This window comes from Mugil cephalus, chromosome 15 (assembly GCF_022458985.1).
Source record: "Mugil cephalus isolate CIBA_MC_2020 chromosome 15, CIBA_Mcephalus_1.1, whole genome shotgun sequence".
NCBI classification, from domain to species: domain Eukaryota; kingdom Metazoa; phylum Chordata; class Actinopteri; order Mugiliformes; family Mugilidae; genus Mugil; species Mugil cephalus.
Genome location: NC_061784.1, coordinates 19,164,830 through 19,178,461, shown reverse-complemented (window position 1 = coordinate 19,178,461; position 13,632 = coordinate 19,164,830). Strand labels below are relative to the sequence as shown.

Below are 13,632 nucleotides of genomic sequence, written 5' to 3'. Positions count from 1 at the left end.
AACTAGTTGAACCACTTCTTCTTCTTCTTTAAGAACTGGTAATAAAAAATATGTAAAAATAATAATAAAAAAATAATAATAATTTCTTAAAGTCGCGTCCAGCGTTTTAGTAGCCGTCTGCAGAACAAAATCACTGGAATACATCTTTAAATGTTATTGTTATTGTTGGTAAATACAAATATATTATCGCTATTTCTTATTTTAACAGCCTCATCTTCTCTTTCCTCCAGGAGGCCATTGTTGTTTCGAAGGGGTTTTTGTAGGGATGCCGTAGCAAACAAAGCCAAACGCTGTCTGTGCTGTCAGCATTATGGAAATCGTCTTGTAAAGTGACTTTAACAGCTCGCTGAATGAGCCTACTTAATTTGATTTGTGTGTGTGTGTGTGTGTACAGACCCCACCACCGTGGTGGAGCTGAGGAAGGAGTCGCCCCCGGGCTTGGTCAAAGAGGGGGATACTGTGGAGCTGCGTTGCCAGGGCGACGGCAACCCCCCGCCGCCCTTCAATTTCAACAGAGAACAAGTAAGAATTGAAAGCTTTTTCTCACCCTAAAAGTCCCCCAGAGAGAATGGGTGACACGCAGTAGTCATGCAGGGAATGTTTTTGATATGCAGAGCTCACTGGGCCCCCGTGTAGACATGAGTGTGCAAGGTCTATGAAGACTCTGTCAGCTCTGACCCTGCAGATCCAGGCTGGGGTCTGAGACCGGAGGCCACGCTGACAGGCCTCATGAGTGGGACCCATTCCCATGTCAGACACACACTCATTGTATGTGCGGACAATAGGAAAGCCCAGCTGACTGCTGACTTTTTCTAACATTGTGTTATTGTGTTCATGGTTGTTGGCTAGACTTTAATAAGATTAATTTTATGTTTTGGTTCGGGTCGGTTTGAGCAGAAAATGCTTACTTTTCCATTTGTAGTCAGACGTCGGAGTCCTAGTTGGATATTTCAACTGGAACAACCCCCTGAAGTCGGATTTTCTACTCAGAAAATCGTAGAATCCACACTACTACGAGTTCAGTTTCCAAGATGGCCGCCCCATGTATAAACAGTAGTTAGAAGCGCCAGTAATATTCTGTTTATTGGCACTTATGATTAGTTTTTGTTGCATTAAATTGGTTGTGCAGACAGTATTTTTCCACATACGTATGTTGAAATGCTGTTATAGTGTCATTTAAGTTGTGTGGTGTGTTATATGGGAACTACAAGCCCATGTCATGCTAGCAACGGCTAAAAACAATAGCCTGGTAAAACCAAAACAGTGGGAAACACCATCGTGGCAAACTGTGATTAACAGTGTATTTTTTCTACATTTAAACAATTAAATATGTTGAATAGTTCTATATATTTCTGCTTTGTGTGGTCTTGTAGATTTCATCACTGTGAATTTTCTAATGAAAAACTCACGAGTCGGTTCAAGTTATCTGTTAATTTACAAATTGCGTAACTTAAAAAGCCTAAATTTAGTTATAACAATAATAGCAAGATTTTTTAAGAACTTTAATTTAACTGTGCGCTCAAAAAATGTAATTATTGAACACTCCAAGTTATATTCGGACAAGGCAAAAGCTTTCATGGACGCGGCCATCTAGTTTTCCGACTTCTGTAACTGGAACGTCGATAACTGACTTTTGAACTCTGAGGTAAATGAAACGTGTGAAAGGTTCTTTACACATTAGAAAACATAACTCTTGAAGACAACTCTTATATTTTTTTTTTTTCATACTTCCCCTTTCTTTGTGTTAACCTCAGTAAACTTCTAGATTTGAATTTGCGCTGCTGTCGGCTTCCAATAACACGACATCCATCAGGGTTTTGTAAAACTTTGCTCACTGTGGACAAGCAAATGGATGGACCATGAAACAGAAAACATGTTAATGTCATCACTCACACTTGTTTACGTTCATAAGTACTCTGAAATCTCATTTGTGGCTTAGTTTTCTCCGGACATTCCCTAATGGTGAAACACGATCAACAAAACCATGACAATTTGTCACACAATGTGAAAAAAATGTTTTGAAAGAAAGTTTGCCACATTTATGTAACTGATGAAGTCATTTTAAACTGGGAGGCAAAGCTCATTTTAAGTCTGTGATTGTTTATACATAATGTCCGAGTGAGTTGGTTGAAAATAAATCTGTTAATTAGTGTTTAGATATATGTATTTTTTAAAAAATGAGAGGACTCTTTGCAGGAGCCGGACGTGGACTTGGACAACAGCGGTGGTGTGTTGATCCTGTCGTCGGTGTCTCGAAAAGACAGCGGCGTCTACCGGTGTCGCCCGCTCGACGCCGCTGACGTCAAAGGAGAACTGCAGCTCGATGTGCATTGTGAGGAAAAGCTCCACATACACAACACCGTTTATTTCCAGAATGTGAAAATTCTCAGATGTTTTAGTAAGAAGAGTCCATTTACTTTTCATGAAAACTTTCATGAAAATTCATATTAAAAGTGTATTTGTACCAGAGAGAGTCACCACTGTTCTGCTGAGCTTCTGTATGTTTTTTAACATGAATATTTGAATCTAAGCCTTTGTACACTCACCGGCCACTTTATTAAGTATTACACCTTTCAAGTAAAAGCTTGGACTCCTGTTTGCCTTCAGAACTCCCTTATTCTTGGTGGCATACTTTCAACAATTCAACATCACGCAGCATCATGCAGTTGCTGCAGATTTGTTGGCTGAACATCTATTACGAGAATTTCCCGTTCCACCACATCCCAAAGGTTCCTCTATATGATTGAGATCTGGTGACTGTGGAGGCCGTTGTAGCACAGTGAACTCATTGTCATGTTCAAGGAACCAGTCTGAGATGATATGAGCTTTGTAACATGGTGCATTATCCTGCTGGAAGTAGTCGTCAGAAGATGGGTACACTGTGGTCATAAAGGGATGGACATGGTCAGAAACAATACTCAGGTAGACTGTGGTGTTTAAACCATGCTCAGTTTGTACTAAGGGGCCAAGAAAATATCCTCCACACCATTACACCACCACCTCCAGCCTAAACCGTTGATACACGGCAGGATGGATCCATGCTTTAATGTTGTTTGCACCAGATTCTGACCCTGACATCTGAATGTAGCAGCTGAAATAGAGACTCCAATCTCCTATTGTCCAGTGTTGGTGAGTCTGTGTGAACTGAAGTCTCAGTTTCCTGTTCTTAGCAGACAGGAGTGGCCCCCGGTGTGGTCTTCTGCTGCTGCAGCCCATCTTCTTCAAGGTTGGACGTGTTGTGTGTTCAGAGATGGTATTCTGCATTCCTTGGTTGTAACAAGTGGTTATTTGAGTTACTGTTGCCTTTCTATCATCTCCCACCAGTCTGCCCATTCTCCTCTGACCTCTCACGTCAACAAGGCATTTTCGTCCACGCCACTGTAAAACCAAGAGATGGTTGTGCACGAAAATCCCAGTAGATCAGCAGTTTGAGAAATACTCAGACCAACAACCACACCATGTTCAAAGTCACTTAAATCCCCTTTATTCTCCATTTTGATGCTCGGTTTGTACATCGCCTTTACATGATTAAATGCATTTAATTGCAGCCATGTGATTGGCTGATTAGCTATTTGTGTTAACAAGCAATTGAACAGGTGTACCTAATAAACTGGTCCCGATAGACTTTTTTTATAGGACGACTTCAGGAATGGAGAGAATTCTCTGCAGTATCTGTTTACCTTTCAGAATTTCAGACATGGTCATGGGTTTTGGTTTGCGTACAGGCACCATGATAACAAACTTCACAGTCTCCAACTGGTTTCATCTCTTCACTGGCTGAAACTACAAACAATCAGATTTCTGTTTCTCAAAAAAAAGTGTTGTTTCCAGTGAATGAATTCCACGCAACCGTTTGACTCTGTGTTGTATGTGTCTTGTCTTGTCTTGTTGTGTTGTGCTCAGACCTGGATCCAGCTGTTGTGGTGCCAAAACACTCAGAGGTCATGCTCAGAGGAGAAGATCTGACTGCGACCTGCAACGCATTGTCCTCCCTCAAAACATCCACTGTCTGGTACAAGGTACGATTGAGACTGCATTAATAAAATAAAGTAGAAATATTCAGAACTATAATACAGCCACAAAACGAGTTATTACTCATATTTATGTGACTTTACCATCACCGTCTGCATAACTAAAAGCAGACGGATCCTCTGTTGCCATAATCCTTTACTTTGAACGTGTTTTCTGTGCTCGTGTTCAGGATGGGAAGAAGGTGGGTCAGGGGAACACGTTGCATCTCCGGGACGCCACCTACAAAACAAGTGGGGAGTACATATGCGAGGTGACCGTTCCCTCCCTGCCTGCCCTGCACACCAGCGGCTCAGTTCAAATCATCGTGCAAGGTCAGTCATCACCTACACCACTTCAGCAGCTTCATGTTTAGTTGTGATGCAAAAGGAAAGGAAAGAATAAAGAATAAGTGTGTCATTGCAAAAAATTGTAACTAATAATTTTTCTGCATGAAGAGAAAAACTGGGAAAAAACACTTTTGAAAAAGTAGATACAAGAAAGACTAAAAGAAACTGATTTCTAGATATATGGACGTGAAGGTCTCTTCATCCGCAGTTAGAACCGATCACAACTACATTTTAGGCGGTTGATGTGTTATTTCCTGAAGCAGGCACCGCACTTATTCCTTAAACTGAGCACATAGGTCTTCAACAGAGGGTCAACGACCCCTAGAGGGTCCGCGGAGGTACTGCAGTGGGGAGGTCGCAGCATCTTTGGTTGATTAGACATTTTATATATATATATATAATTTCTATTTCTTTCAAACTGTTGCACATGTTTCAAATTAAAAAAATAATAATATTTGAACCCGTGTATTATTTGAATAACTCAAACTTGAATGCAAAATGATAATAATAATAATAATGTATATTCATAAATAGATAGAGGTAGTGGGGTCCCTACTTATTCTCTCCATCAGTTCCCTGGTTGAGTTTGCGTCAGTAAATTAAAACGTTATCCAATCAGGAAACAGGTTTGTTCATGAAGTATTTTCCTGTGTGTGTTCGGGTCAAGGTGTTCCTCAGCTGGTCGGTTCGGAGCAGGAAGTTCACCTGGAGGAGGCTGAAGGGAGGAAGGTGAACTTGAGCTGTGAGGCTCAGGGTCACCCGCTACCCACCCTGTCCTGGAACATCAGCGGCAGCCAGGTACGCAAAGACGGTTAACATGTGGAAACCCTGACACTGTGCAGTGAAAGTATTTTCTACGCTATTAAAGTATGATTTGTACAATTTTATAGGCTCCCATGCAGCTTAGTTATTTATGGTTTGACTGTTTTATTCATTGTTAAGACTTGTAGCTGTGTTTCGTGTTATCATCATGCCTTGTCAAGCAAAGATAAAACAAGCAGGTACAGAAAGTTCAAGAACAACTAAGGTGATACCTGAACCATACTTGAACCTTGGGGGAAAAAATTATGATGTAATATATTAAAAATAGAATTTGGGGAAACAGAAAATGTAAAGACGTAGCCAGCTTTGGATCTGCAGGCTGATTCCAGCGAGCCATCAACCTGGGCTGAACCCTCTCATTTATTATCAAAAACAACATCCAGTCCTTTAGGTCCGTTACCGCATGACGTTTTCATTTATTTATTTTTTTTTTACGGTTGAATTAGGTGCACCTACTCTAATCGTGTTTAACTTGAGAAGTGAAACAATATCCAAAGAATCAACATGTGGGTTTGTTTGTCTCTGCAGAACTGGGTAGAAATAATGAGCAAAACAAACGAACACATGAGTCACAGCATCGTGTCGATCGAAGTGACCTCAGACACCAGCGCTTTCTGCACCGCTACCAACGGCATGGGCACTGACGTCCAAGTGTTCAGCATCAAAGCCCGTAAGAGCCTCTCTCTCTCTCTCTTTCTCTGTCTTTCTCTCTCTGGAGAATCTGCGTTACATATATTATATGTGCTGTATGTTTTCACTTCACTAACATTTGCTTTCAGATGCTAATATGAAAAGAAAAAAAAAAAATCTTGTTATGTTAAAAGGCCGTACCAGTTTTGTCTTTAATCTTTCAGCCAATTAAATTCCAGTTTTTATTCTGCTACTTTCAGCTCAGTTCGCTTAATCATCGCAAATATTGTAGCGACATAAAAGCAGATGAGTGCTCTCTGTTCTCTCATGAGCATCATCAGTTGTGGAACTTATTTTGCTTTTGAAGCCTAAATCTAATGAACGTGTGACCGTTCACAAGTGCTATTTATTGTCACTGTTTATAAACTTGGAAAGAAAAGATGATTATTCTGGGAATTTTTTATTTTATTAAATGTATTCATAAGGTTAGTTCTACCCATGCAGTTGTGAAATTAAAAATGTTACAGAGCATGTGCTGAAAAGGTTTTTTAATAACAGCCACATAAGCCAAAGTCCTTCTTTTTGTTAATATAAATTATTTGCAGCACAGGTTTGAAGTTCTACCTTCATCAGTTTTACATTTTTCTGATTCCACCCCCCTAAATCATCAGATAATGTTGATTTTTACTTGAATAATAATAATAAAAATAATAACAGTTTAAACAACTTTGTCCTTCCCCAGATTCAAGTAAATAAATTATTAAATTAAATTAAAAAATGATCTGCAAACAGAAATCAAAACACAATCTTATGACACTCAAACAGTCAGAAGCAACATGCATAAAAAATCCAGTATTGTAACTTAATTATAACATATTATAAAAGCTACAATGAACAAAAGTATTTTACTTTAAGTCTCAAGTATTTTGGCCTTGTCTACTCATCACTGTTCACCTCGGGTCAAATTAACTAGAATTTCAAATAAAGGTATAATAATAATAATAATTTGAGACAAATCATCATGCAAATAAAATCTTCGCTTTCTTTCTTTTCTCCTTAATGATGATGGCGGCTTCTGCCCTGAAAGACAAATGAACCTCGAGCTGAAAATAGACAAATTATTTTGATGACTGAGACATTTTCCAGGCAACAAAACAGTGACAGTGTGAACTTTTGAAATCTGCATCGTTAAAGTATTAAACTCTGTATTACATCGTACAGATGGAGCCAGAGGAATTGTTTATTATTAAGAATCAAATTAAATCTGAGAGTGTATATATAATTATATATATATATATATATATATACACACACACACACCGGGTTAATGCACCCACTCTAAGTGTTGTTCTACTTGTTCACAGTTCCCAGGGTCACCACCCCTGCTCCCGTCTCTCCTGGTAAGATTATCGCCCAACATCCTCTTCATGTCTGAGACGCCTGTGTCCCTTTCGCTCATTTTATTTCCAACTCAAAGACCTCTGTCCTCTGTCTCACCGCCCACGCTTCTAACTAAGTTCTGTGTGTGACAATGAAAGGTTGGAGGAGTGCATGCATTATTTATAAGAGACTCATACAGCGTCTCCACGCCAGGACGGTCTCTGGTTTAGTGGGAGATCATTTGGATGGCCTGTGGGCGTATTAAATATTCTGTTTGATACAGGGTGAAAAATCGTAACACCAGCAGATTCAACGCTTTAAATGATACTTGCACCAAACATGCTGCAGGAATAAAAAACATTAGTTTATCCCGGAGTATTTAAAGCTACAATACGCCAAATAAAAACAAAAACAAACACAGTCTCACTTTTATTGACTTTTCCAGACAGTCCTTTGGTTTTATGGAGGATTTTTTTCTATTTTTTTTTTTTTTTTAACATACCTGGAAAATTTGCAGTCAATTACAGAGAGGGGTATTAACATGGGGCAATTTTCTGAGCAGTCACTTCATACCATTAAAACTTGACTGGCCTACAGGGAACACAGCGGCAGCCATAACACGTCAGAGTGAAGGAAACGGTGTGAAGAACATGTAGAGTGCAGGGCCGGGGAGGAATGCGCACTTGGTTGCTTTCCTAATTATTATTTCCTGAGGCTATTTAGTGGCTGCAGTTGTTAAAAGAGGCAGTTTTACACACACACTTTCTTTCTTTGAGTTAAGCTTCGTACACTTAACAAACATCTACTTTAAGAATGAAGGACGTACTCGACTAAAACAAGTTGTCTTTCATTATATATTTATGAATATTCAAAACACTGATCTGGATGTGAGACTGGAGGAAAAGCAAATCGAATCCAGAAAAGGGCTAAAACTGATATGGTAAAAATATTTGATTTAATGTGTCATCAGTGCTGGGAGTAATGTATTACAAAAGTAATGCAATTACTGTAACATGTTACTTTTTGCTGTAACGCGGTAATCTAAGGCATTACAGAAATATTTCATTTGGTACAAATGTCCATAACAATGGATTTTAAACTCACAATTAATTAAATTAATTAATTTGTGTGTTTTTATTCAAATTCGAGCAGAGGAGAAAATAATCTGAGCAAATGTTACCTCACGAAATAGCACAAGTAATTTAAGGAAACATGTGTTTTGGTTACAATATACAGTAGTAAACAGTATTAGCGTCTAGTGATGTTGATTTCAATATGAAAACACCTAAATTTACAACATCTCTGTCACAATATGTTTTGAGCCGTGAGCCATAACTGCTCCATTATAATGTTCTGTTGTTAGCGTTAGCCTAGCTCAGTCATTATGTCATTCTACATCACTTTCTACTGAATACAATAAGATCTAACGCAAAATCCATATTTACAGTAACTTAAATAACGTAAAAGTAATGCAAAAGTAATGCAATGCCTTACAATGTAACTCATTACTTTAAAATTACAGTGACAAGTAATAAGTAATGCATTACATTTTGAAGTAACTTGTCCAATGCTGTTTATGATTTATAATTTGGGCCCAAATCCAAGACTTATGTGAAGTCTGGGAGTAGTTGTTGTGTCTTCTATGTGAGGATTGTCAAAGGATTCAGGTCAGACAGATACTTTTGAACCTTCTCAGTCAAATCTGAGACAATCTCGTCCTGAACCTCTGAGGTTTTCTGCCAATGAGCCGGATTTCCAAATTGTTCCTTAAAAATAAACATCTCAAACCAGGGACGCATGTGATAACTTATTTTAAATCTGGATGACTGTGTCAGAAGTTTCACAACAGCGAGTACAGGCCGTTCTCATACTTCTTCTTTTGTTTCTACTTGTCCTTCTTCTACCTCTTGCTTTTACGGTTTGATTGACAGTTTTCAGGTGCATCATTTAACCGTCTGGACTGGAGCATGAACCAGTAGATTTACATTAAACTGGTGCATGCCCGTCTCCATTGTCTGGATTTTCATTTCCCCATAAGGTCACATGATGTGGTGCGTTCAGTGCTCTCTGATCGAACATGATCATTCACATTCTGTCCTGCAGCGTGTGTTGCAATATTAAGTTTGAATGCGTAGTTTGAGGTCTGAGATCAGAGAGAAAGATATGTGCAAAGTTTCCCTTGTGGTGTGTGTGATGCAACCTGATTTCAAAATTGGGTAGGATTGTAACACTCCTGTAGTCTGGGCCCGGCCCCTTATATTTGTAAGCAGACGCCATGTGTGTATCATTGATCTTAATATTAAAATATCAACCTATTAATACCAGGATGTTGCTTCACGGATGGATCTTAGTAAAATTATTTAATTAAAAAACTTTTTAAGGAGGAGAATTGATACGTTGTGGTATTTTGAGTTAAATACAATGTATATCACTTTATTTTTCTTCTAAATCTTTGATTTGGTCTTCAGCGGCTAAATATTGGTCATGCAAAAGTTCATGATTGTGTCAAAGAAGAAGTTAAGTCACTTTGTCTCTTTACACATCAATTTTAATTTCTTCTAATTTTTTATTTGTTGGAGTTTGTCTTTTGACGTGTTTATGGAGGAGGTTCAGGGATTATAGTGGAGGAGGAGGAGGAGGAACAGCTGCGTGAACTTTTATATAACCACTGATTCAATAAACATCAGTTGGATCTGAAGCAAGTAAAGACAAGTCTGATATGAGCAACTGTGATTGAGAAATCAGTCACAGTATTTGAGACACTTCCTTCTCCAAACTGTTCTGTGGTGGAAATCCTGATGTGGATGAGTCAGATAAATGTCACCTGAGTTGTTGGGAAAGTTTTGGAAAGGATCCACAGAAGATATCATTACATGATATGACAGAAAAGGCGTTGAGATGTTTTGACTGTTGAGTTTTTATCTCATGAGATGAAAGTGTAACTAAACATTACCAGACACAGATCAATTCAGGAATAATAAACTGGGCCTGAAATGATATATTGAGTAACTTCAGTAGTTGAGAGAAACAATTAGTTTCCCACTACCACTACGCTGCAAAGTAAACCTGCATCTTCTTTGCATTCTGGATGGATAATGTAATTTAAATGAATTAGACTATTAGGCCTGCGGGTCACAGATGTCTGAGCAAAATAAATGACATTTTTCTTGGAATTCAAGCTGTGCTGCAGCATCCTCTGGCAGCTAAATGACAGATAAACACGGCAGACGTACGGTAATTTCACGCTCAGCTGATTATTTCTTATGCGTAAGTAAAAAAAAACAGAAGTTAGTTAAAGATAAATAATGCACTTGGTAGCAAAGTAGTTTAACTAATGTGGTTTGTGAGTACAGAACATACAGATGCATGTGTTTGCATCAAGGTTTTGACGTTTGGTGGAGTTTTTGCATCGTGCTATATGTCGATAAACTGCACCCATTTGTCACCGCCTCAAAGTTGAAATTACTCACTCATTTCATGCCACCAAAGATTTTTTTCATTTGCACCCGTCATTGCTACAACTTTCATGTTTTCTCGTCGCTGCTGTTCACTTCCTGTCCTGTCACTTCAGGTCTTTCATACTTTTAAACATTTCTCTCATCTAACCTGAAGCTGAATTTATTTGAATCTTTTTTTTCCCGTTTCTGCCACAGATATTATGCAACTGTTTTCTCAGATCAATAAAATGCATCTTTCACCTCCTGAGACCCTGCGTCCTCATGTGGGGACATTAGGTTTTTCATTCTGCAGTCGATCATGGGACAAAAATGGACAATGTGCAAAACCTAATCAAATTTTACAGTTGAAACTTTTTTATTTATGCTTATAAACTTTTCTAGTTTGACATAACATGCAGATTTAACAAAGTCTGTCAATAGTGACGAGCAATAACGTCGTTAATTAGCAAATACTCATCTGAGGATGTGAGAATTTTAATGTTTGCAATTCTATCTTTGCTGTATTAAAATAAACAGTTTTAGATTTTGTCACACACTGGAGTGAAATAATCCCCATGTCCACATATGAGGCATCGTTTATTCTTCAAAAACGACTTCCTGTTCAAAGATGATGGTTCATTTTTTTAGGCCGAACGAAAGCTCAGGTCTCAGGAGGTTAGAAATGTGAAAGAAGCTGTTTTATTTTGTGGATGTTTAACCTGTAAACGTGTGTTAACCCTGCGGTCGTCTGTCTCTGTGTGTTGGTGTGTAGTTGATGGTAGCGGGGTGATCATCGTGGTGATCATACTGTGTCTGCTGCTGCTGGCCTTCCTCGGCAGCGTCATCTATTTCCTGCACAAGAAGGGGAAGATCCCATGTGGACGCTCGGGCAAGCAGGAGATGTGAGTTTTTATTTCTCCTTCCTTTGAGCTGCAGCCAGACTTTAGGAGGAGAATCGAGAGACTTAAACACAACAAACCGATGTAAATCTTTAACACGTGTAATTTATCATCGTACCAGGCTCCTCTCTCCGTCTTTTATCTTGTTTTTGTTTTTTTTGTGTGTGTGTGTGTGTGATTCCTCGAGTCAACTCTTGTTTCTGTCCCCAGCACCAAGGAGAAGACCACCAAAGATGACATTGTTGTGGAGATGAAGACCAACACAAAGAACGAGGAAGCCGTCCTCCTAAAGGCCGTCAACGGAGACAAAAAGGGCCCTAATGACAAGGTAACTATTGTGTGTGGAGCTGCTGCGTAAAGTTTGCTCTGAGCGACGAAGTTTAACTAACTCGGAGGTTTTAGTGTTTCTTTTTAACTTAACATTTAACTCTGGGAGCAAAGTTATAATTACTGAGAGAACTACAACATAAATCCTAAGTAATGTTTGGTTTTAACAAACAGAAGCATCTGGATGGTTTCTTGGAGCAGGTTCATCTCTCACACAGTTAACTTCTTCTTCTTCTTCTGCTTCTTCTTCTTCTTCTTCTTCGTCTTCTTCTTGTTTGCTTTCATTTGCGTCTTCCTCTTCCACTTCTTTTTCTTCTTCCTTTTTACTCTTCTGGAACTTTCTCTTCTTCCTCCTCTTCTTCTTCTTCTTCTTCTTCTTCTTCTTCTTCTTCTTCCACTTCTTCTTTGTTGTCGTCATCGTCTTCTTATTCTTCATCTTCTATATCTTCTACCTGGATCAGAGGTGAAGTGTCTTCAGCTTGTTTCTTTTAATAAATCACGACCTGGAGACGTAGAGTCTTTACAGATAATTTGGTTTTCAGAGGTAACAAAGTCCTTGTAGTAAAATACATAAATGCCCTTTTGACTGGCTCCGTTTGCTGAGGCGCTGGTAAAGATCAGGAACATTTTTTCCCCCCACACATCTGGCAAGGACGAACCTGTCCCTGAAAAAACACGGCACCTGACCAAGACGGATTTTCCACACTTTAATTAGAGCATGTTACGCCGTGATGGTGTGTTTGCGTGGAGGAGAACTCTGAGCGCTGTTCAGTCAACCGCACATCCAGCGTATTAGTTAAGACAACTCCAATCAAATTTATCATGTCCAGTAACTGTGCCTGGACTCAGATGGGTTCGCAGCCCCTCCTTTGGTTTTCACAACGTTGTAAGTGGAAAGTTTATGTTGGAATAAAGGAGGTGGATTCTACGTCAGTATTTTCTCGCCAGTTCATTGCTTACGCCAGTGACAGTTCATTTCAGTGTCACAGTCCTGCTCTAAATCTTCAGCTAATGATCGTTATGGTGTTCAGTTCATGTTGAAACAGCGTCAGAAAGGAGGTAATTCAGCTGTGTTGGTACAGTACATTATAATTCACTTCAACAGCTCTGTCTAAAGGCTTAAAACACCACATAAATGCTAGTTGGCGCTTCAGTTAGTTGATTATGATAAAATACAGGACAAATATTTTAGGCAAATATCACAGTTTGTATGAACTAATTACAAAATAAAACTATTTAACTGTATAAAAATTAAATAATTCCCCTTTTAAAAAAAGTCATTAGTGGAAAGTAAAGTCAGTAACAAAATCAGTTGAGCAAAATAAGTAAACAAGAGCAACAATGTAATAATAAATATAAAAATTGCTCAGAGAGGGAAATGTTGACTGATTTATTTTCCAGCAAAGAAGTAGGTCTGCGTCCCGTGTAATTGTCTTCCCTTCCTTAACAGCATCAGTGCCATCTGTGCGATGCTGCTTTTACGCTTAGATTTTAGCATCAAACTCCATATCCACCTTTTACTACAGGTGAGGATGGAGAAGCTCCTGATGTGCACAGACTTTGAGAGAAGCTGTGTTTGCATGAACTCTATGAGGAGAAATTTACTGGACGTATAAAAGAGAAAACTGTAAGAAAAGTATCAATCTCATCATGCTAGTATCGATCCGATACCGATACTGGCCTTGGTATCGATGCAGTCGATATTTAGATCGTTACGCCGAACCAATGGAGACCGAAACCGAAGTCATAAAAGTGTCTACATCTGTATAAAACAAAACG

General features: G+C 38.9%; 1 protein-coding gene across 2 annotated transcripts in view; it reads left to right on the top strand.

The window, feature by feature from the left end:
- The window catches only part of mcama (melanoma cell adhesion molecule a), a 42,604-nt gene that overhangs the window by 26,931 nt on the left and 2,041 nt on the right, over positions 1-13,632 (top strand). Inside the window, exons 7-15 of one of the 2 annotated variants that reach the window (XM_047607855.1) lie at positions 395-522; positions 2,197-2,332; positions 3,904-4,019; positions 4,202-4,343; positions 5,026-5,156; positions 5,709-5,850; positions 7,175-7,210; positions 11,400-11,529; positions 11,737-11,854. In XM_047607855.1, coding sequence (XP_047463811.1) covers positions 395-522; positions 2,197-2,332; positions 3,904-4,019; positions 4,202-4,343; positions 5,026-5,156; positions 5,709-5,850; positions 7,175-7,210; positions 11,400-11,529; positions 11,737-11,854 — 1,079 coding nt within the window. The remainder of the gene's footprint in view (positions 1-394; positions 523-2,196; positions 2,333-3,903; positions 4,020-4,201; positions 4,344-5,025; positions 5,157-5,708; positions 5,851-7,174; positions 7,211-11,399; positions 11,530-11,736; positions 11,855-13,632) is intronic. The other variant, XM_047607856.1, reaches the window with a different exon arrangement.